The sequence below is a fragment of the Colossoma macropomum genome, unplaced genomic scaffold, assembly GCF_904425465.1.
Source record: "Colossoma macropomum unplaced genomic scaffold, Colossoma_macropomum, whole genome shotgun sequence".
NCBI lineage: Eukaryota > Metazoa > Chordata > Actinopteri > Characiformes > Serrasalmidae > Colossoma > Colossoma macropomum.
Genome location: NW_023494808.1, coordinates 12,541,315 through 12,567,473, shown reverse-complemented (window position 1 = coordinate 12,567,473; position 26,159 = coordinate 12,541,315). Strand labels below are relative to the sequence as shown.

At 39.2% G+C, this 26,159-nt stretch overlaps 1 protein-coding gene across 1 annotated transcript in view; it reads right to left on the bottom strand.

Annotated features, from left to right (window-relative positions):
- Positions 1–26,159, bottom strand: part of grin2ab (glutamate receptor, ionotropic, N-methyl D-aspartate 2A, b) — a 115,405-nt gene that overhangs the window by 19,261 nt on the left and 69,985 nt on the right. The window contains exon 2 of the mRNA XM_036557275.1: positions 7,588–8,183. Coding sequence (XP_036413168.1) covers positions 7,588–8,183 — 596 coding nt within the window. The remainder of the gene's footprint in view (positions 1–7,587; positions 8,184–26,159) is intronic.

Below are 26,159 nucleotides of genomic sequence, written 5' to 3'. Positions count from 1 at the left end.
TGAAGTAAATGTGTCCCAAAGTCTGAAAATCAGTGTGGAACATTAAGAATCATCATGGCTAGCATTGCTCAAAATTAGCTAAAATTGTCACTACTGAAACATTGAACGTTTTGGTGGTGCTATGATTGTTTTGGTAGTGCCAAAATAGAAAGTTCAGAAATGTATTTAATAAAATAAACATAGGAAGGTACAGAGTCACTCAAAGGATTTTAGACCTGACGTCCAAATTTGTTAAAAGTCCAAATTTGTTTTTAAATCCAGTAAACCAGTTTGTTACAATGACCCATAAATACTGTAAATAGCAGTTTATTTCCTCAGACCCAATTTACATATTACACCTTTTCATTTTCCTCTCTGTAGCTCCTTTATCATTGGCTCTTTTTTAGCTACCCTTTCGTTCTGTATTGTACTTCTAATTTTATTTGTTTAGTATGCTAAATAGTCTGCGTGAAATTTTTATGCACTGAATAGTTTCCTAAAGAATCGTAACCGTGCTGTTGTAGGGTCAGAGATTTACAACTCCAGAGCATGTATGCATGTGAAATTGCATGCCCCAGCATTCGGAGGCGAATGCATAAAAAACCCATGTCACGCAGATGTAAATCACAAAGTATGTCCATCAGGCAGCTAATAATTTGCGCTAGAAGAGTTTCCACAAATGTGGCTGAATAAATTATGTGGAAATTTCTGCCTCGGGCTCTCTGAACATCTCTGAACGGGATAAAACAAAGGGGACTGTCACTCGCAAAGTGTTTGAGAATGTTTACTGCGGAAAGGTGATAATATTGCAGGAAATGCTTCTGAAGAGACACCCCCCCAACCCCCCCAACCCCACCCCACACACACACACACACACACACACACACACAAACAAATACAAAAACACAAACGCACGTACACACCTCCCCTCTGTGCCAATCCGTCTCTAAGGTGCTCTGTAAGTGTAGATAGCGCGGGCCTGGCGGAGACTGATAGGACACGGTGAACTGTGACACATCAAACACGTAAACACACACGTAGCCACGGCTATGGCACTTCCTACCCAACAGCACGGAAGAGTGGCGCACATATCAAAGCATCCCTGATGCAGAAATACTTCTTACTGGCAGCCGCTATTGTGGCTGCATGCATTTGTGCAAGAGAGAGAGAGAGAGAGAGATGCAAAGAAAGAAGTGTGTTGGAACAGACTTAATTAAGAAACAAACATGGGTAGAGAACGGGGCTTTGCCTGTGGGCAGATACTGAGCAAGAACAGGGTCAGATTCTACACCTGCTACTCAGATACAGCTTCTGCTCCATGTGTGTGTGTGACCGCCTCAAGTGCAGAGCAGATCTATATACAGAATAGCGTTCACTTCCAACTGATGTAACATATATGGCCTCTTTCCAACATTAAATGAATACTCCGGCGTTTTGCAACCTATTCTCTATGAGAGCTGGACGAAATATGTTACCTGATACTTGTAGAAATTTTCAGGATTCACGATATGCATCATTTCATTTTCCTGAGGTTTGATACGCTGGAAAACCACCAGCCTTGCCGTATTTAAAAACTGAGGACAATTTTTAGTAACTAAATCCAACAGAACTAATTCTCTTTTTAGGCAGTTACGATATCCATGATATACTCAGAAAAGCCTATTGTGACACAATTTATCATGAGAACGATAAAAAATCTTCATATTGCGCAACCCAATGTCTATCTGGCACATCTTTAGCACTTGGTCACTTAGTATGGACAGTTCATGCACCCTTTACTTACAACCCCATTTCCAAAAAAGTTGAGACGCTGTGAAAAATGTGAATAAAACCAAAATGCAATGATGTGCAAATTATTTAAACCCTATATTTCATTGAAAATGCTTCAAAGACAACGTATCACATGGTGCACATCTGTGAAGGCACTATTAATGCTGAACGATATATACATATGCTGCCTTCCAGACGACGTCTTTTTCAGGGAAGGCCTTGATTATTTCAGCAAGACGATGTCAAACCAGCACTGCTCCATATTAAAAGAGTCCGGGCGCTAAACTGGCCTGCCTGCAGTCCAGACCTGTCACCACTGAAAACATTTGGCACATTATAAAATGAAAAATACAACAAAAGAGACCCTGAACTGTTGAGCAGCTGAAATATTATATCAAGCAAGAATGTGAAAACATTTCACTTTCAAAACTACAGCAGTGTCTCCTCACTTCCCAAACACTTGCAGTGTTGTTAAAAAAAGAGCTGATGAAACACAGTGGTAAACATGCCCCCGTCCCAACTTTTTTGGAACGTGTTGTCGGCATCAAATTCAAAATGGACATATATTTTTTCAAAAAACAATAAAACAATAAAATTTCTCAGTTTCAACATTTGATTTGTTGTCTTTGTACTATTTTCAAGTAAATATAGGGTTTAAATGATTTGCACATCATTGCATTTTGTTTTTATTAACATTTTGCACAGTGTCCCAACTTTTTTGGGAATGGGGTTGTAGAAAAAAATCAGTATTAGAGGCCAATGAGCAGACGCTGAAGCAACTGCCCTTTGGCTTCTATTATAAGGTCAACATTATTGTCCATGGTAATTGACTGTGTGCTACAGATTTGCCAGATAGAGATCAGGTTGAAAAATGCTGGACTGTTCATGCAGCACTTCTTAACACTTCACTTGCTTTTAAACTCTTGATCTTGTGAGATTTTATTAGCACTTCTCAATATAATTAGTGACAGCTTTTTGATTGGATGGACAGTCACGATTAAATGAAGAGTTTTTTCCCATAAGAATGAATGTCTGTGCACCCAACTTATGTCACCTTGATACAAGTCCATTAGCAACACCCTATTAACCATGTGAGGAACCATACCAACCAGCTAGCAACACCCTAGCAGCCACCTAGATACCACAGCAGCCACGAAACACCATAGGAATCACCTGGTATACCATACTAACCACCTAAAATACCATAATAACTGCCTGGAAACACCTTAAAAAACATCTGGGATTGATCTGGGAAAGCTGCGCAGTCACTTTTCTAGTTTTGAACGGTTGTAATTTATGTGGCCTCTTTCCAACATTAAAGAAATACTCATGTTTTAAACCTTATCTCTATCTGCCAAGTCTGTAGGACACAGACTCTCACTACAGACAGTACATTTCTTAACACTTCACGTTTTAAACTCTTGATTTTATAACATTTTATCAGCCCTTACTCAACGTAATCCCCTCTACATAGGGTAAGGTGACTCTGTTCACAAAGCACGTCCACTCCGATCGCTGTAAGACGTTCCAAAATCTCTTGCCGAAGCTTTTGTAAAAGGTTAATACAGGCTCTGTGGATGGTGGCGTCATGTAAAATGTTCCCACAGTGTAGAGTCTGCAGTGTCCCAGATACAGACAGCCTTAGCAACCAGGGAGAGATCAAAAGAAACACCTACTCGGAGCAGACGGTTACCAATGCTGAAAACAGCAACTGATGGTAACCCATGGCAACTCCTGATAAGCGGTGCGTTCTGTCAAAAAAAAAAAAAATAACATACAACGTACCATCCCGAGCTTAACCGAAAGCGACTTTGATAATCCGTCTTCTCTGTAATTGTGACAGACTTGCTTGGACCCCTGCAGTCACTTGCAGAATGACCCCAAAATTGGCTTCATCAAGGGCATCTAAACACCAATCAAATACACAGGCTGGTTCAGGAAGTGGGAAATTGACTGTAGAATTGGAGATGTCTGTGTTTCTATATCCAGCACTGCTCTGACGGAAATGGGTGAACGGCATGTAAATCTCTGGGAAAAAAAAAGTGTCTGTATTTAGCTGAAAGAATGGGTGCAATGGCAGTTCCTCCTGCTCTTTTCCTACAACTTCTCAGTCTTGCATGGTCTCTCTGGCTGTGACATTAATATTCCTCGGATCACCTGCCACAACGCTGCATGAGGTGAAACCTTGGGCTGTCTGTTACCAAAACAAACACAGCTTGCTGAACGCCAGAAACAATTAGCCAGTTACGATCACTGGCGGAGGAAGAAGAGGCACGTGACTGGACTCGTAATCAGGCCTCTCCAACCAGAACAACTTAACATGCATGTATTCAATATTTTGGATTAATCCAGTGATTTATAGAAAGTAGGTCTGTAGCTTACGTGACTGGATTCAGTAACTACACTGATTTTGCATACAAATCACATGCAAAACTCATTCCTTAAGCTACAGGCGCACCACGACTTAGAAGGCTCAGGTTTCCAGAAGAATGACAATAGCTTATACCAACAACAGGCAGATGATGTAGTACTCCTTCTTGTAAAAACCACCTGATCCACAGGTTCAGTCTGGCATTTTCCCAAAAGCAAGCCATAAGCATCAATGTCTATCATAAGAACTGTGGTCATTATTATGGTTTCTTCCTCCACACCAGGTTTTTTGTACACTTGTCAGTATCAACTAATCTGGCCCTGAAAGGATATGTTCAGAATAAAAAATGGCCAGTTTCGGGCAGCATTGGACTGAATACTTAAGGCAAAATAAACTGAACGCTGGCAAGATTCAGGGTGATTTTGTACCAGGCTAAATTCTAAGGAATATCAAATTGAATGTACGTGCTAAGCTGCTGTAGGTTGAATGTGAATGTTCATGGTTTCCATATGGACGGTTTCCAAACTGGGGACTGAACAGTATTCTGCTTAAACTATGTTTACATGGTACTGCCCCTACCCCAGTCCAAATAGTCCACTCTTTTATTTAAAAAGTGTTAAAATGTGTTTTGAGTCTGGACGATAAACGACTAATGACTGAAATCAAATCTTTTCTCCATGTTGATGATGTACTTTTGAAATATATTTAATAAAATGAAAATACCCTCATATTACTCAATCCTGTATTAACAGCAAAGGCTTGAACTTTGGTACACTAGCTGACGATGTGTGCCTGTAACCTGCTAAATGAGGAGGGAGAAGAAGTCTAACTGTTCACTTGCAACAGCACAAACTATTTCAAGTGCTGATATTATTAAGTACATGTTTTTAAATTGATTCTAGTTTCTGGCCGTAGATTTTCGTATTTAGTCTATGAATTTCTAGTGTTTAGAGAATTTCTACAAAAGGTACAAAGCACTGCTGTAGAACATAGGAAGTGTCCCAGAAAAACGCTGCTAAACATCCAGCTTATTTTACACTGTACTTTTTAGATTTAATGGCACCATTTAGTGAATTTATCATGTTTGGTATCACATAACTCTTTTTAATCTAGCTGTTTTCCAGCTAATAGCTAGGGGGGTAATAATAGAGGTGGGCAATATGACAAACATGTAATATCATGATACTTAAAGAACTTTTCATGGTACACAATATGTCACGATATTTCCGACATCTGATAAGTTGGAACAAAGTGGTGCCAAAAAATTGTCAAAACTATGAGTCCAATTATTTGTATTTTTGACATTTCACATACTGCGGTGCACTAAATTAAACAAATTATACCGTCTTTGCAATCAAACACTAGGTTGGAAAGTTGTTTTAAAGTGCTGGCAATATGCTCAAAAAGCTGATTATGACATAGTTCTGACATAGCAGTCTAACGGGTACCGCACACCGGATGAGATACTGCAAAAATGCAATATCAGGATACTTCACCATATTTCAATATCCATCCATCCATCCATCATCTAAACCGCTTATCCTTCTGGGTCGCGGTGGGGTGCTGGAGCCTATCCCAGCTGTCATTGGGTGGAAGGCAGGATACACCCTGGACAGGTCGCCAGTCCATCACAGGGCATACACTCACTCACACCTAGGGGCAATTCAGCAAGTACAATCAGCCTGACTGCATGTTTTTGGACCGTGGGAGGAAACCCACGCAGACACGGGGAGAACAGGCAAACTCCACACAGAAACGACCCTGGTCACCCGGCCAGGAATCAAACCCAGGCCCTTCTTGCTGTGAGGCGACAGCGCTACCCACTGCGCCACCGTGCCGCCCTATATTTCAATATTTCTATCAATATTTCTGGGAATCCAATTATTTGTATTTAACATTTTACATACTGCACTATATTTCAAATTAACAGGACAAATTACACGCTCTTTGTAATCAAACACTGGAAAGTGTTTTTAAGTGTGGGAGATACCTATGATACGCTTAAGAAAGCATATTGTGACATAATTTGACATGATATCGATAAATATTGTTATATTGCCCAGGCTTTGCTAATAATAAGTTTTAAAAAAGATCACTGGGGTGTCTTTAATATATTTTGAATAATGCCATCTCAAATTTGACTTAAATGCCCATTTCTAGTAATCACTGGTACTTAACTGAACTGTTGGCTACCTATAGTCAAACCTGCCAGTGGATACAAAATCCATGACTGGAAGCTGGATTCAAGGTCTAGATTTAAAGACTTTAAAGAGAGTTAAAATGTTTGAGGGAACCAGATTTAATGCAGCAAAACCAGAATATGCCTTTTGTTTTCCTTAGAGTTTACAATACTGTTCAGACTTAAATTTAGAATGAATAAAAACATGTAGTAATTATGGATAATTTGTGATATTGAATGATATGGAAAAGCACATTGTGATGTTTGGCTATATTTCGCCAATCAAGCTGCCACAAATGAACTAATTTAAGGTATAGCAAAAAGATTGCTTTTCTCAAATGCCACTACAATACAATGTCAAAAAGACAATGAGGCATCCTAGTCACTTTCATGTCATTCAAGACGTATATTTGTAGGTTGCCATCTTAAATACATTTAGCTGATAATACTGCTCAGTTTTTTGGAAAGTACACAATCCTCATTTGGATTTTGGGCACGTTCGCATGTTATCATCATGCTTGGCTGCCACCCAAAGCTATGAAACTCTTCTGCACAGGATATACTGGAATATCTTATCACACACCTCCACTGAAGGAGAAATTCTGGCGGAAATTTTAGCATCCTTCACTTGTCTTTCTGACAGCTCGAACAATCCGTAACATGGTGGACTTTCTGGGCTGTAGGGAGCAGCAATTGAGGAAGAAAGACAAGTGGACTTATGGGAATCCGTCACATTTCTATGCTGACAGTGTTTTGTTGCAAGCTCATCCTTGTGATTTGAAAAAGAAGTATTGCTGAAGTAGCACACAACACAAAATCCATTTTAAATAAATAACAAAATACTGCTGAATCGTCATGTTTTCTTTAAAATGTGCAAATCTTATAGGAATCAAAACACTGGGATTTCATACACATCTAAAACAGCATCTATGCACTTAGGATATTATTGCTTTTGAAAGGCATATATAAAATGCTAGTCTCTGTGGAGCTGCGGTCCACAATGAGCCCAGTTTGACAACCGTGCCTTAGAATAACTGTGCTTTTCAGACTGATATATGTAAAAGGCCTCTGTTTTCACTTGCTCCCTTGTACCTCATTCAAAAACCCGCTGAAATGTGGAAAACAAACTGTCAAGAAACCTTGAGCCGTGCTTACTGGGTGTGTGGATCCTCTGGAAAAGTGCAGTGATACATTCGCTTCCTGACAGCCAGGAACAGCACAACGTTTAATAGTTTTTCCATTATATTCCAGCTCTCTACGCATCTCACTTAAACCAGCGCTAGCTTACCTGCGCAGAGCACTGGGGGGCACCTCTGGTTTCTCCAACTGACCGGAGCAGCTGACCGTTCCGTCTGGAATGCGACCCTGCTCACGGAACATGGCGGCTGCTGCCGAACTGAGAATTCCTACGGCGTCCCGCACCCGCGTTTCCAGTGGGTAGTCCCACTCGTCGTACGCTACAGAAATCATCCCTGAAGGGAAGGCCTCAGGCGTGCGCTCCGGGTTACCGGTCGTGAGACTCGGGACCATCCACACGTAGCCGGCCCCCGTCAGCCCCAGCGACCGGGCCTCGACTAGCACCATCTCTGCTTCGTCTTTGGAGCAGTAGAGGAGGATGACGGGCGACTGGATGCGCTTCAGCTGCACGTGTGCCCGGTCTTCAGGTTCGCCGACACCTTCCAGCGTCACCACGCTCTGCAGGTCCCATCGCACGAAGCTGTGGTCCACTGTCACACGTATAGTGGAGATGAACTCCTGATAGCCTGGGAACTTGGTGGTGACCACCGAGAAGACATGCCAGTCATATTCCTCCATCACGGCCAGCATCAGCAGCGCCTCCTGCTGGAGGGAGGCCCCGAACTGGAAAAAGGATGAGCTGGTATCCTGGAGTCGAGAAAGGAGAGGAAAGAACAGTGAAAAAACGGTGGTCAGGATGAGAGTTAGATGGACAAGAACAGCAGCCAGGCTTTAGAAATGGCACAGAATGAAAACGAAAACTGAAAATGAACAATGGGTCTCATTTACCAATATCTTCCTAACTTTTCTCTTGAATTTGTTGAGAAGAGTTCTAAGAAAAAGTCATCTTTGTGCTCTTGAGTGTGTGTAGATTCTGTTCTTACCTAAGAAAAAATCATGACTGAGAAGGATAACATTTCTGTGGAATCAGGGAATACAAATGAAATATTTTTTTATTTTGGTTCATTCTGAATGGTACCTAGTTACAATGAAATTAAACAGTTGTTATTGATGTTAATAATAACATAATATTAGGCAGAAGGTTGCATTTATTTTTAAAAAATTAATTAAAAAAAATAACCAGAGCAAAATAGTAGCTATTATTATTAATTATGTTATTACTTAGTTCTTAGTTACATAGTTGGGGCAGTCATGGGCTGGAGGTTAGGGAACAAGCCCTGTGACCAGAAGGTTGCCGGTTCGATCCCCTCGGCTGATGGTCCATGACTGAAGTGCTCTTGAGCAAGGCACCTAACCCCCAATTGCTCCCTGCTCCCTGTGCGCTGTGGATAGGGCTGCCCACTGTGTGCTCACTGCCCCCTAGTGTGTGTGTTCGCTAGTGTGCATGTATGTGGGTGTTTCACTGCACGGATGGCTTAAATGCGGAGGTCTAATCCCACAGTGTGCAAACACAGTTGCTTGATGGTTCTGAATTATCGTTATCACATCCCAGTGTAGAAGCTGAACATGATTTTATTCCTGTATTCAGTCATGTCCTGTGAAAAGTGTTCGTTTTCAGTTCGGTTTTCGTTCTCTGTTAACTGTTTGCAGACTCTGAAGAAGAGAAGAAGCAGAGGGAAGAAAGGAAGCACCACAATGCTGTTTCACCGACCGAGGCTGGAATAATGGCTATGTTTTCAGGAGGTGACAGGCATGGTCTCTTTGAAACACACAGTCATTCATGCGCATACTCTCAAAAAAGCCATAGTTCAGCTCAGAAATATCAGTGCACACACACACACCTCGATACAGACAGATGTAAGAGTCAGATTTAAGAGACGGAGCTTATGTACACCGCCATACACATATAAACAGGTTAAGGAGGAGGTGTCTGTATACAAAGAGGATTAATATTATACCAGGCCATGAATAGTAGAGCAGTGCTCAACACAGTTGCATTTAGGGAGAAAAATGCATGCGGTTGTAGTGCTGCTGCTAAGCTGTGTCTCAAAGAGAAAACTCAATCCAGCACTACAGACTAGTATTTGGGTAAAATATCTCATTGCAATTTTTCTGACCAGTATTTTAAACTGCAATTATTTTCTTTAAACTGAGATCTACGCTTGTTTTTTTTCCAGTGGCGGCCAGTTAGTTGCAGCTTTTTTGTCGTGTACCCAGCAAATGGATGATTGGATGTTTTTGATTGGTCTGGCTCGTCTACAGGCAGTTCACAAGCTCCACGTTAACAGGTAAAATTTACCCACTTAAAACTGATGACAGAGATAATTTAGGTTCTAATGAATATTGCAGCTACTAAAACTGCACTGTTTGCATATTTTGACATAAAAACGGTTCATCTTTTAGTCTTGCGTATTAGGGCTGAATGATATGGCAACATAAATGCATTGCAGTTATATTACTACACACTTAAAAATGATGGTTCTTCAAGGGTTCTTTAGTAAAGAAAATGTAAAGAAAACTCAAAGTACCCTTTGCATGATTAAATGGTTCTTTGCATTGTGACAGCATTCTTCAGGCTGATGGAGAACGTGTTGTATATGGTTCTATATAGCACCAAAAAGGGTTCTTTTATTATTACAAGCTTGACATCGAAACAATAGAACCCTTTTTGGCGCTATATATATATACATATACACATATACATACATTTACATTCTCCATCAGCCTGAAGAATGTGTTTTATATGGGTCTATATAGAACCTTTTTGAAAAGGGTTCTATATAGCACCAAAAAAGGGCTCTATTGTTTCGATGTCAAGCACGTAATAATATAAGAACCCTTTTTGGTGCTATATGGAACCATATACAACACATTCTCCATCAATCTGAAGAACCTTTTCACAATGCAAAGAACCATTTCATCATGCAAAGGGTTCTTTGAGTTTTCATGGTTCTATATAGAACCATTTTCTTTACTAAAGAACCCTTGAAGAACCATAATTAAAAGTGTGAATAAAAAAGTGTGTACATCAGAAATGCACTGCATTAATAATAAGGCTTGTTGAACATTTGGCCTGCATTAATTTAACTAAAATAACTGACTTCTGTTGGATTACCTGAACATCTTTATTCATAAATCACCCACCAAAACACTCAGTCAGAGCTGTGACTGGTCAGTAAATAACACTGTGATTGTTGTGGAGGCCTGTTTGCATCGTGCAGCCGTTCTGCTATATCTGTGTCACAAAAGGCCGATATTAAGATAACGATATGCAAAAAATATATTGTACAGCTTGACTACATACGGTACATAACTGCGTATCTGAGTAATATATCTTCACAGAGCTAAAGCTGAAGCTCACATTAGAGCACATCCCAGGCAAGTGATCCTCATAGCATTGAAAGTGAATCCCAGCTGCAGCAGTGGGTAGTTAATAAATCAGTGAATTACGCTAACTGCACTCCATGGTTTCTCCGGATGGTCCCTGTGCGCATCGTGCATGCGCCACTTCAGTGTGTAAGAGGCTCTGGGATGAACTGGATTAGGGACATGCACACAGCAGTCTCACACTCTCAGGTATATGCGTGCACACACCGGTTTGTATTTGTACAGTGTCGGGACAAAGGGGCATATGTATGTCCACCATTTGAAAGCAAGACCTGGAACTCCTATGTAGTTACTGTTGGGGAGGTACAAGGCTTTGCTACAACAGCTACAATATGTATTATATGTATTATATATACTGACCAGCCACTTCATTAAGTACACCCACCTTGTATCTACACTCATTGTCCATTTTATCAGCTCCACTGACTATATAGGAGCACTTCGTAGTTCTACAGTTACAGACTGTAGTCCATCTGTTTCTCTGTGTATTTTGTTAGTCGCCTTTTACCCTGTTCTTCAGTGGTCAGGACCCCCATGGACCCATCACAGAGCAGGTTTTATTTGGGTGGTGGATCATTCTCAGCACTGCAGCGACACTGACGTGATGGTGGCATGGTTTTAAGCACTGTGTCCACTGACTGTCCACTCTATTAGACTGACACCTTGTCAGTCCACCTTGTAGATGTAAAGTCAGAGACGATAGCTCATCTGCTGCTGCACAGTTTGTGTTGGTCATCCTCTCGTCCTTCATCAGTGGTCACAGGACGCTGCTCACAGGACTCTGTTGGCTGGATATTTTTGGTTGGTGGACTATTCTCAGTCCAGCAGTGACACTGAGGGGTTTAAAAACACACACATTAAAATGCCACCACCACATCAGTGTCACTTCAGTGCTGAGAATGATCCACTACCTAAATAACACCTGCTCTGTCGGGGTCCTGTGGGGGTCCTGACCATTGAAGAACAGATGGACTACAACCTGTAACTGTAGAGCTACGAAGTGCTCCTATATGGTCAGTGGAGCTTATAAAATGGACATTGAGTGTAGAAACATCTCTGGTTTTCCTACAAAGTCAGGACATTTTTGCCCTGAAAATGTATAAAAACAAACACACACAGATAACACACACACAGACACACAGAGCATGTCTAATCAACAATGCCCACTCTCGCGTCAGGTGTCAGGAGTTAATCACACACACACACACACACACACACACACACACACACACACACACACTTTTTTCGGTACTCGAGGTGCTAAGAGGTTTGCCAGTTTGGCACTGAGGTTGATAAGCATGTGAAGAGGGCCTGGATTTAGCTGGAGAGCTGAAGAAGAGCACTAGCATGCGCGCACACACACACACACACACACACACACACACACACAAAGAAGACTTCACTGGGAAATTGCTTTAATCAGAAGAGGCTTGAGGTCACAGCAGTGAAAGAGCTACCCAATATCCCTCCATCCCTCTCTACCTGCACTCATCCAAACATTTCCCCGCAAAAAATTATTCCATCTTTCACACTTCATCCGCCGAAGCGCCCCTTCTCCCTCCTATCGGTCGATCTCCATTAGGCCTGGCAGAATAAATTTCAGCATTTAAATATTAAAGCCAGCGTCAAAAAAACATTAATTAACCCAATGCATTATGCCATTCAAAGTGATAAGATGTAATTTGCACGCTATCAAACCTTCTGGCCCTCGAAGATTGACGCGTAATAACCCTTTGGCCGCTGATGTGAGCGCCACACTACTGTAGATTCCTTTTTCGAGCCATATTTTGCTGATGCACCTGCCTGCATGGTAGCAGGTGCATCACACAGGAATCACTGAGGATGAATACAAAATTATCCCCTCATACATCTGCAAAGCAGAGTTTAGCGGCTATTAGGATTTCTGCTTAAGGCGGTATTCAGCAGAAGATCTGAGCGGGAAACAGTTGCAGGTGCGCTGGAGGGAATCCCTGCGTATTTATGCGGTGCGTTTGTTCTGCTTGGCCTGTTAATGTTATGAAAATAGCCAAAATTACATATTTTGTTATATGTTGTGAGTACATTTCAAAATAGAATACAGGACTATGGAAAAGTCAGACAGTTAACGGTTATTTTCACTCAAAAAGTTAATAATTTTTCAGGGGATATTTTAGAGATTAGATATGAAATAATCATCTTGCATAAAGAAGAAGAAAGGTAAAGAAAAAAAGTGAAAAAACAGGAGATTCCTATAATGATTAAAAGATACAGAGAGAATGGGGCTCCTAACGACCACCTGGAAGACCTGGTAGACACCAAAATTGCCCCCATCAGATAAACAGCACTTAAGAAGCTGCTGGTGTTCTCAGAACAATGGACTGACCAGCCCAGCGTCCAGACCTCAACATCACTGAACGTGTTCGATTGCTTGGATGATGAGAAGCAGAAACTGCTAAACCAACTTCTAAGACTGAACTTTGGAGGTGTGGAAAAATATCCCTGCACATTTCTTTGAGAAACTGAAAGTGAGTCTCCTGAAAAGAATGGAAGCTGTAATAAAAGTCAAGTCTGGACACACTAAATACTGAAAAATGTGACACATTGTTTAATTAAATATGTTTTCTCGTTTTTTCTAATGCTGAAAAAATTAGTAACCTGTTCTAAAGGACTATTTTGACTGGAATATTGACCGGAATATATATTACTATTTCTCATAGAGTATTGGCTTGTTAAAAGTTTTCCCATATGATGCCTCCTAGTTTGATTATGATTAATACACAGAAGATCATTACAATATTTATGACCACATAGGTCAAAATACAGCCACTTGACCGTCACCTTGTTTGTATACTGTTAGAAACTATGGACCATTTGTTGATACACAATGTGTGTCTAGCCCTTCATCAATGATCAGGTTCTATCCACTTATGTTTATTTAGCATAACTACACACATCGAGAGCCATAAATGAATAATGCTAATGATACAACATTATTCATTCATGTTTATGGGTCAGTCGTGTTGTATGTTTTATGAATATGAACATAATGTACTGTACATGTCCCTCCAACTGTGAGCAGCTTTCACTGTATAAAAGCTATTATATACATGTACTGGCCACTTTATCGGAAACCCCTCCCTTGCTGGTGTACGGGTAGAGACTGTAGTCCTGCTGGTGCAGTTTGAATTAGTCATCCTCTAGTTCTTCATCAATTGTCAGTTTCTGACCACAGAGCAGCTCTTGGCTAGATATTATTTGGGTGGTGGACCACTCTGAACCTAGTCGTGACACTGACGTGTGTAAAAACTCCACCACCAGCGTCACTGATGTGCTGAGAACGGACCACCACCCAGATAATATCTGGTCAACAGCAGTCCTGTGGTCAGAAACTGATCAATGGTGGGGGGTCTGATAGACTGTGCAGCAACAAATGGATTACAGTCTGTAATTGCACACCTATATAGTGGAGTTATTAGGCAGGTGGAGCTCATTAAGCTGGCCAGAGACTGGAAGAAGAAGGTAGGGGTCTGATATGATGGATGGTGAGTGTATAAACAGTTGATAAGCAGATGCTAAGAGTTTGCTGCAATCAAAACTGTGTCAATTTTGTGCTTAAGACGTCTCTGAAGTTTGCTTTTTTTAGCTTTACACTGGAGGCTATGATGCTATTGTAGCTACTAGGGATGCAGATTCTTTTGACCGTTCAGCCACTATTAGTCAGACGTTAACTGTTAACCAGTAAACCTAAAACCACGGACGTGACGCAAAACCTCAAACACAGCACTGCGTTTTAGAAAGATTTTAGTCGTTATAGAATGAAAAAACATAGCCAGATATGACAGTAATGTGATGTAGTCTACTTACTTACATTTGACACATATTATTTACCCAAGTTAGTGAACATCTATGCTACTTTGAAGTCCACATGCATAGTTTAAACAACAGCCAACATAAAGTCAGTAGCTCGCAGCTTTTATGCTTTTTTTGTCGTTGGACTAACTACATCAGCTGTGAAACACATTTACAGGCTGTAGCTTAAGGCTACACTCAACAGAAACAACATTAGATTTATAAAAAAGTCAGTTGTAGCCTTTTCCTTTTAGGACTGTATTATGTGGCTAAATATCCAAGTTGTTATAGTGCTTTAAGCTACAGTTAGAGTGGTTCAATCTTCGCTGTATCCCTTTATCAATGGTTCTGGCACTTTCGGTTAAAATTAAGTCGAGTCGAGGAGCCAACTCTGTCAACTCCGACAGCAGGAGTCAAGGGCCACCGGAACGAGGTGCCCTCATGCATACAATTCGAGAATGTTTTTTAAGAGGTATCCAGTTTTATGCACTACTTAGGACTCCCACAATCTCACGACACCACCAGCGCTAGGAGGGCGAAGGCTAACACAGGCTTCCTCCGAGACCTGTGAAGCACCACCGCATCTTTTTGAGCTGCCGCTAACGCAACGTCAAAGTTGGAAAGCACCGACTGCCAGTTTTGTTGCATCAGCAAACGACATTTGCGCTGACTAGCATCGCGCTGAGTGACGGGGGAGACGGGGGGCCATCCTACCCTCCCAGAGAGAGCGAGGCCAGTTGTGCTCTCTTGGACTCCCAGCCACGAATGGCTGTAGCATCACCAGGGATTAAATTCACTGATCTACTGATGATAGGGCCAACGCTTAGACGATTGCGCCACTCAGGAGCCCCCAAAAGTGGTCCTCAAGTTAATTGACAAACCAGCACACTCAACTCCCAACTGTTTATCTGTAATTAAATGAACTTTTTAACCAACAGCATTGGATCATTCATCATGTACGTATTTGGTGTTTAAGCAGTTAATCACTAAGATCCCTAGTAGCTTTGACATAATAGAAGCTCTACTCCATCGATTAGCACTGTGCACTGCAGAGGCATCCATCTTGAAAATGGAATCACTTCCTACATCAGGCATCAGCCTCAAATAGGAGGAATGTCATTATGTGTTTGGTAAGTTAGGAATGATGATATAGTTCCAAAGTACATTTCCAAACAACGTCTTTGAGGCAAGTGTGTGAAGATTATACTGATTGCGCAGTGCTGAGTGATGAGATACAGGTTTGTAGTGCTATTAGCTACATTAGCTCCAATAGCCCTACATGTAGGATGAGGGGAAAATGGTGTGAATTGCGTTTTTGGCTGACCCACTGCTTATCATGTTTCTTTAATGCTGGGTTTTGTCTTTTCAATCCAATCTTGAAAACCTTTTTTTTTGTAGCACTGTTCACTAAAATGTCAAACTTTAATCATAACTGTCTGACCTTAATTCCTATTATCGTGGAACACAAGCCCACCTCTGTCCTCGTCCCTCCCCAACCTATCTGAATATTCTTCCATTAGCAAACTCTATTCTTTCTTCCCTCTCTCCAAACATTACCCTCCAACCATTATTTTATCAAAGCACGGCTCTTAAAATCACTCCATCCAAATGTGCTCCAATTTATCCCACCACCAGCCACTCTTCATCAAAGCACTCCTTTATTCTCAACTTCGTCCACTTTTTTTTTTTGCCATCAAAGCACTTTTAATAACTCTCTTCACTCCAGTTCAGACCATTTCTATCCCAACATTATCTGTTAACCCCCTCGTCGGCCTGCGCTACACCATCTCTCCGAACATCAAACCACAGAGTGACTGTGTTACTTTCCCTTCACTGGAGCTCTGCACTTGTTTATTCCAGCCATCCATCACTCATCTAATCACGCTCTCATCCATCAAAACAAAACAGAAAAAAAGAGCATCCACCGTGACGTTCTTTCATCCTTCCACCTCCCCCCATCCTTACAGTCCAACAGCAGCCCCCCATCCATCAACCGTCCCTCTGACCTGTGTGTATACGTTAGGATGTGGTGGTTCCTCTTTCGCTTCACGACTTCCAACACATTAGCGTCGTTTTTTTGCACGCGGAGATGACGCCTTCGTAATGTCTCCATTACTCAGGCCTGCGGGGCTTTCATGCGCCAGAAAAAGAAAAACCCTCAAACTCTCAGAATTCATTAGGCCTTCATTACAGTCTACCTTAAGGGCGACTAAATCTGAGAACTCCAAGTCCCAGAAACCGGTTAGCGCATGAAATTCATGCAGCTTAAGCAAGACTGAGCTCATATTGTGAGGCACCATTCAAGCAGAGCGCGAGCTTTGCTCAATCCTTTCCTGCAGGAAAGAAAAAGTCGTGTTTTTTTTTTTTCATCTGACTGCAGCTACGATTTTTTTCCGCTTATTATCTTTTGTTATATTTGGTTGCGAGATTGCGACATTCGCACTCTGACGACTTGGTTAACACTAATTCTTTAGCATTTGTGAGGTCTGCTGGAAAGACGGCCTGCTAGTAAGAGAAATATGTAATATATGTTATATATGTATGTAATATACATTATATATCATACATGATTATATAGGGAGAGAGACCACCAGTGAAAATGCTTTTGTTTTGCATTCTGCTCTAATTTTATACAGTTTTTCATTACAAATGATACGAATAGGATAACAGTCTGACTGAAAAAGTAGAATCTTTGAAATATTTACATAAATTTCAGAATGTCTTACTGTTTTCTCTGATCACTAACAGTAACAGAAGCCTCTAATGAGAAGATCAGATCCACCTGAGAGTCGTCTGAACCTGAGCTTCAATGGAAGACTAAATATATCTGATCTTTTTTGTACGACAACCTTAACATGGTTTACATCACAAATTAGCTTAATTTTGATTAGAGACCTACAAACAGTGCAGAATCTTCAGTATTTCCTCCTCTTTTTACTTCTCATAATGTTTACTTGTTTATCATCGTTGAGAGAGAGGAGAAAATCGAGCTGCTTCAGATCTGAAAACATCCACAGGTGTTTCTGTCCATCCTTCCACTGTGAGAAGACGACTCAGCGCTGTGGGTCTGAAAGGATGTGTAGCTGACAAGAAGAACCTCACTGAGAAAAGGAGACGGACACATCAAACAAAGAAGCTGAACAATGGCCTGACCACCCCAGAGTCCAGAGTCACTGAATGTGTTTGATTACTTCAGAAAATGATCAACCAGCTTCTAAGACTTTGAAAAATATTCCTGCAGATTTGTTTGAAAAATTGAAAACAAGTGTTCTGAAAATAATAGAAGCTCTAATAAAGGCAAAACGTTGACACCTTAAATACAGAAAAAAATAATATTTATTTGTTAATGATTCTGTGTAATTTTTGTTAAATATGTTTTCAATAGTGCTTAATCTACTTGACCATTTTGACTGGAAATTAAATAAATGAAAATGTGGTCTATATATATATATCGCTGCTGTCAGAATAAAACCTTGGATCTCCATTTTTGCTGTTTTTCAGTTTTTGGGATAAGTTGACAATATCTGTTGTCCTTTACATTGTAAATTTACACTGGATGGACCAAAAGAAACGGCCCAAAATGACTTGGAAAAAATTCTGGTTCCATTGACTTACATTAAAAGTAAAGTAGGTTTTTTTTCTTCTCCTGTAAAGTTACCATTTTGGATATACGAGGTTTTCTTCCAACAACAGCAATATATAGACAGACAGACAGACAGATAGATAGATAGATAGATATTATATTTATATTAAATTCAAATAAAAAGGTGGAACAAAGAAAGTAGAACCTGTAGTCCCACATATAAAACATAAAAACTATAATAATAACAATAATAATAATAATAATAAACCTACAACTACAATGATTTTTTGATTTTTATTCAATGTTTGTGTGTCAGTGCAATGCATGTTCAGAAAAGCACATTGAGAAAAAAATTCTCCAGATAATGCTAAAATATCACCATATTTCACATATGTATGCACACACACACACACACACACACACACACACACACACGTTTGTCTTGCTATACATATGAAGACGTCCATAGGTTTACATTGATTTTTGTGTTACTGTAGCTAAATAATACTATACCTAAACCTAACACTAACCTCAGTATCCAAAAGACAATTTTTCTACTCTTTTAGTTTTCAAATAAAAAAAAGTAATTGCAGTAAAAACAACACCTGCTCAAGTGAGGACGTGAAGTCCTCACAAGTATAGCAACACAAGAACACACACACACTTCATAATCAGTATATATATATATATATATATATATATAAATATATATATAAATATATATGTAGACTTTGGTGGGCAGACGGTGGGCCCAGTTCTTTAATAAAGCGTACTAAGTTCAGATTGTATTAGTTAGCGTGGTTTCTAACGTTTGTTTAACCTCATGCAGAATCGCGTTCCGTCAGCGTTCTGAATGTAACACCGAATCAGCTCCTCCGTCTGCTTCAGAGAGAACACGTACACTCAGACACTGACACACATTCGCGCCATGCTTCACAGAGGCCTGAATTATAAAAGGCTGCCTCTACTTCACTCAGATCTAATCAAACTCAGATCCACACACTCAGCCACACACACACACACTCACACATACACACACTTAATTATTCTCAGACATCCACCAAAACCCACAGCCGCTCTGATCTTATCATCACACATACGACAGCACATTCATTAATTACACACAATGAATGTAACACACGCAGGTGAAGACTGTACTGGGAACTTGGAGTGATCTCTGTGTGTGTGTGTGTTTGGATTGCTGTCTGTCTGTAGGGGGGACGCAAGTAGTGACGCACTGATATGGGAATAGTGAATAGATCCCGATATTGGATATTTTTCAGGGATTATAAATGTATTAAATGAATAAAATACTGGTGTTTTGGCACAGCAGCCCAGCATCACCTAAACCACGTGCTCCAGTCCTTGCAGGCCAAAACACTGCAGGCTTCAGCACACCTTATTCAGCTCATCAGCTAATCAGTATGGACTGAACTGAACTGAACTCAGAGCGTTAGATAAGAGTAGACACTAATCTCTGCAGCACTTTGGCCCGGAAGGTCCCCAGTTTGACATGCCTGGCCTAAACGTTCTGCTCTTCTGTAGTACAATAAATACATCACACATCTCGGTTTGACATTTCATATAAACACCAGACTGATGCCCATAATTTTTAAACAATATCTGCTGATGTCAATATGATTCTTACATTTGGCTGCACAACAAATGTAATATTCATGTAAACAGCTGAGAGAACCAGCAGATCTTCTGGTTACTGAGGTTATGACTGGTGTTATAATTTAAATATATGAATTAAAATAAGCTGCTACATATGGCACACATTAGCATAACTGACGATGCTAATAATTTCCAACGATTTCCAAAGATTTTCCCAAGATTTTTCAAATGCTGTACATATAAGGTGAAAACAAACAATGGAATAAAAAACAATAATGTTAAATATGAGATTAAGTTTAATGTAATTGACAGTTGAACTAGTGTGCTGATGGCTTTTCAAAGAAAATATTATATTTTTATGAATTTGATTCCAGCCTCTGCAACCTGCTACAGAAAAAAACAACAGGAGCTTTGTTGGTCAGTCCATGTTTACTAAAATATGTCTTTTTGTTTTGTTTTTTTCTGGTTTTATGAGACTTCATGGCCATTTTGATTGGGAAATGAAATTATATATATGAGATCACATTGAGAATCTGGTATTTTTTCATTTAAACCTGGAAATAAACAACAGAAAGTTGGAAATACACAACAGAAAGAAACGTTCTGACAATTAAAATGAAGAAGAAACTTTAAAAATACTGCACTATTTCTAGATCACTATATAATTGAAGCACATTTGGGAAATTGATCATGTTATGTGTTAAGGCCTTTGCACAAAATGTAATTTTTATTTTTATTTTTTTAATTTTTACTTTTATTAAAACATTGAAACACATGTTCACACGACTCTCAGCTGGATTTGATCGACTCATCAGAAGCTTGTGGGGTCCATGCCAGCTCAAGTGAAGGACATATTAAATACTAAGACACTCTGAAATTCAGGTACATATTTAAAGATTCTACTTTTCACTCAAATTATTACGCTGATCATATCATTTGTAATAAAAACCATTTAATTAAATTGGAAAGGAAATGCAAATGTTAGTGCACATTTTCTATTTATTTACTTTTTTTAACATATTTTCAGTATGTTAAATTCAGTAAATAAACAGTAATTGTGCATTAAAATGTGCATTAGTTCGCTCTCTGTAGAGGATGTGGTCACTTATTTTCACCAAAAACATGCAATATGACCATAGCTTTGGCTAGAAGACCGATAGACACTACATACACTCTACTACATCTGATTAATTTCTTTGACCTTGCTTTAAAAAGTTTAAATGCAAAATTGCTACATTTGCTGAGCTCATTATTTCATCAAACATAGACAAAGGGGTTCATAACACTGACCATATTTTTGTTTGCGCATAGGGAACAACACACTCAGGCTGGCCAGGCCTGCACATAATGTCATATTCAAAGCTATCTGGAACTCAAGTCAACATACATTATCATTATTTCAACTTCAGGAGAGCCGGCGACGTTACTCCTAAGAGCTTTTCCTCCTGTGCACTTGTTATGAAAAGAGTGCAGCTCATTGTTGCTCCGACTGTAAGTGCATTTTATGCAGCTTTGATCACATTCAATAAAAAAGCTCCCCCCCATGAAAGTCAGAAAACTGAGATGATTTGCTAAGAGAGCTGAATGTTGATGACTGTATAAAGACACTCGCCAACTCAATGACTGAATTTAGATTGAAGCTAGATTGCCTACGCTCTGCTGAGTCCATGCCATTGTCAGACAAAGCAGCCAGTCACCAGACAGCACGGCTCTGTCAGCACTTGAAGTTACGTCGTGTCGCGCTCTTTTAGTGTCTGGCCTGATGTGACATAAATGAAATACTGTGTTTATGTCACATCAGGCCAGACGATAAAAGAGCCTGACATGACTTAGCTTCAAGTTATGGCATTTATGACAGACTTCCACATTTTAAGACAGACGAAATAGAAAAACAGACCTACAGTTGATAAAAAACATACAGTTGTTTATAGTGGATTAACTGCATTCTGCTCAAAATAAAAACAGGTATTCATAAGTATGAAATAAATGCATGAATCTGCAAATCTGACTTCTATATTGTATGTAGAGACATATTTCCAGAGGTGGGTAAACCCACACCCAAATAAAAAAAAATAATGCTTGGCTAAAATAACGACTATAGTAAAAGTAAAAGGACCTTTCCAAAAAACAGCTTGAGTAGAAGATAAAAATATTGGGTCAAAAATGACTGAGTAACTTAAAGGACTGCAGTAGAACTTCTTAGCAAATCCAGCATCTATCAACACAGTAACTGAAGTCTGTTAGACTCTATTCTTCTCTTTTTTGGGATTCTTTTGTTCTAAAATAAGATGCTAATGCTCCAAAGTTAGCTCTCCAAGCAGTGCAGATGCTGTCACCAACAAAACGGAATGAAAAGCATCACAAAAAAGGAAATAGTAACTAAATATGAATGGAAAAAATCTAACTGAGAAAACAGATTCCTTTACTCACTAATATAGTTGGGTTTAAAAGTATTTTGATTTGAAAATGCTCAGCAGACTGCAAATCCATTAATATTTTACAAACCCAATTCCAAAAAAATGTGGGACAGTATGTGAAATGCAAAGAAAAACAGAAAGCAGTGATTCGTAAATCTACTTTAACCTGCATTTGAACAAAAACTCAAGTACAAAGACGAGATATTTATGTTTAATCTTATCAATGTTTTTGTAAAAATATACGCTCATTGTGAAATTGATTCCTGCAACACACACCAAAAAAGGTGGGGCAGGAGCTGTTTAAGATGTTTTTTTTAACACTTCACAATGTTCCTAGTCTTAAACTGCTCCTGTCCCACCTTTTTTGGAACCTGTTGCAGGAATCAATTCCACAGTGAGGGCAGATTTACAAAAACGTTGATAAGATCAAACATTAAATATCTTGTCTTTGTACTGCTGTTCCTTTATGAGCAAGGATGGTCGAGGTCGCCTTTTGCCAAAAATGCGTCAGTAAACAATCTGCCTGTTTAAGATCAACATTCCTCGAGGCTTTTCTAGAATTTTAGGTATTTGAACCTCTGTGGTGCATAAAATAATCAAAAGAACACGAGTGAATGTCTCTGAGCTATGATCCGTCAGATGGCACTCTTAAAAAATGGCATGCTATCACATGATATCACCACATGGGCCTGGGAATACTTTGACAAACCATTGTAAATAAACATCGTGCCTCCACAAATGTAAGTTAAGACTGTACTGTGCACAGTGGAAGCCATAACGTCAAGAAACGCCACCGACTTCTCTGGGCCCAAGTTAATCTGAAAAGGACTTGTGCACAGTGGAAATGTTTATTGTAGTCTGTTACCAGTGTAAAGTTCAAAAGTCAGGTACAAAGTTGTATTAAAACGTAAATTGCACATCTGGAACTTACAACAGCATTGCATTATGAAGTGCAAAATACAGTAACGAAGGTCTTGTATGACTAAAAAATGGCCAAGAATTCTGCTACTGCAGTACTAGATCAAACGGTGTCTTCAGACCCCAAATATTTATTAAGTGCGGTAACACAGTGGTAAACGTATTCCTGTCTCAACTTTTTTGGAATGTGGTGCAGACATCATATTTGCGAATGAGCGTATATTTACACAGATGAAGTTCATAAGATAAAACATAAAATCTCATGTTTTTGCGCTGTTTTTGTACTGCTTTTTGGCATTTTACACATTGTCCCAACATTTTTGGAACTAGGTTTGTACATGCACTTGAGTAAATAGAACTAGTTACTACTCACTTCAGCATATTTCAGTAAATTTAGGAAGTGCGAGCAGAAATCCATGACATATGGAATCATTTTCTTTGTCCTTTTCAAACATTTCACATAAAATATAATTCTGTGCCGCAAAAAAAAGAGTCTTGTCAAGTGAAATGATTGTAATTCTAGTGAATATGTCTAATATTTCCCATTTTGAGATGATTGTGCACTTATTATAAGAATATTTAGTTTATTTCTAGACATTATTTACTTGTTTTAGGTATTTTTACATTTTTAAATGTAATTTTTTAAAAATAAAATTGGCCAAATTATCTGTCAATATAGTGAAATAATATTACTTAATAAAATTAAAAGTAAAAATGTCTATAAATAAGGAAAATAATCTAAAATTAAGCTTCCAACAATCTTAACAAGAGAAATATTAGATTTATTGACTAGATTTAAGATAATTTTACTTGACAAGAAACCATTTTTTGCAGTGTACATAGCAAATGTACATTGCAATATATCGTCTCACTCATAGTTACTCAGATTCCCCAGTTTAAAACCGGACCCTTAGTTCCTAAACCACTTTACTTCTCAGTACCTTTATCAGCTGATAACACACTTATAACGTCTCCATTAAAAACACTGTTTTTGAACTTTTGCTTGTTTTATGTAAATTTACACTCGTGCTGAATGACAGAGATTATAAACTCAGCAATGCTGACTGAATTTTTCTTAAAAACTGTGCCTGCACTCAGCTGAGGCTGCTTTGTCGGTCCAAGCACCCATTTATATAAGTTTGATAGTGATTTAAGCGCTCGCGAGTCTTCAGTTGATGAAACATCAGGAAAAGCGTGATTGGGCAATCTGCAATTTCCAGCTGGCTTTTTCATAGACCTCATACGCCACAAGAGATTAGGCACACACCTGAAAAAGTAAACAGGGTTTGTGTGATTGCTGAATATTCTCTCGGGTCATTTCTGAGCTTGTCTTATATGCAAATTCAAAAAGCTACAACAGTCACTGAGTTGCTTGCAAGACATGCATTTTTATTCAGTTCAATTTGCCAACAGTTTTCTATTTATAAGCGCTTTTAGTGAAAGGTTATCATTTATTTCTGTTATCTTCTGCAGTCTATTTTCAGCATTTATATTCTCTTCATTTCTGAAACTGCCCCTTCTGAGATCCAATAAAACAGACACAGCTGGTTGAGCTGTGTTGGGTGAAAGAAAAGTCTTGAAATCTCTTGGATTTTGTGGAGGTGGTGACGTCTTATGTCGGTTTCACTGGTGAGCTGCTGGCAATGAAATGCATGCTGACAACAAATGCTGAAGGAAACAAAAGTGAACCTTATTGTTTAGACAAATGCCAGTTTACTCTGACGGACCTGTGCTGGCATGAATGTTGAACTGTTTGTTGTGTTGTGCCACATCCAGTCACGATCCGGTAGTTGATAGCAAAGACGTGGACTTCATTAAAGGTGCCTGTCCAAAGATTCTAATATTGAAATGCTACAGCTTCAAAGCACTGTTGAAAAAGATATTAAGAAATACTTTCAACTTCACCTTTTTCAATGGCATACTAATTCATGGGTACCTTTGTTGGGGGTTAAAAATATTTTGAGACCCCCTTTTTGCCAATCCAGCACCCCCACTGCCCGATCCCACATACACTATTGTACTTATTATAAAAACTACAGTAGAATAATCAAACAGTAAGTCTACTCACTCACTAGCCACAAACCACAAAAAAAACATGTAGCAGTCAGGCAAGACCCTCCTCCAGTAATGAGTTCACCCAACAGACATTAATAATTTGCATTCACTGGTCTGTAGGTGGAGCCATTCAGCAGAGCTGGCATGAACTCATCAAAATTATTGGTCCCACTTTATATTGTGTCTCTAATAACTGTGAAGTTACATATGAACAGCATATGCAACAACAGTGTAACTACTAATGATTTAGTCACTGTTACAGATGGATTACAGAAGTAGACCATATGTAATTACACATGTGTATCAACAGTTTTGCCTTATGTAATTATCCAAGTGTATCTTAATAGTTGTAACAGCCTATTCTCTCTCATGTAATTAGATGAGGGTAATAACACAAATGTAATTACCTTTGTAATCAGACTGGAACAGCATACTTTTTTTTTTCAGCAGTAAAAGGAAGTATTTAATAACTGACATTAAGACATTACTTACACTGTATCTGCCAGCTTTCCCAACATTTAGCTAGCATTTATGTTACTAGAACTGTGACATTGTAACCAGTTTTAGCTTTAAACCATTCTGTAATGTGACAGGACAGCAGACGCCCTTTACATCTTAAAATGTAACTTTTAAGACATTACTTAAATGTGTTGCATTACCCCAAAAACAACGTCTATATTACCACTCCATTATTACACAGTACCTACATAATAAGTACACAGGAACTGTCCACTTATTTTAAAGTGTAACTTAAACACTACACTACAGGAAAGTTCCTCTGTAGAAGATACACTTGTGTAATTACATGAGGCAAAACTGAAGTTGATACACATGAGTCATTACATAGGCTGTACTTCTGTAATCCACCTGTAACATTTACTAAATCATCAGTATTTACAGTGTTGTTGCATATGTATT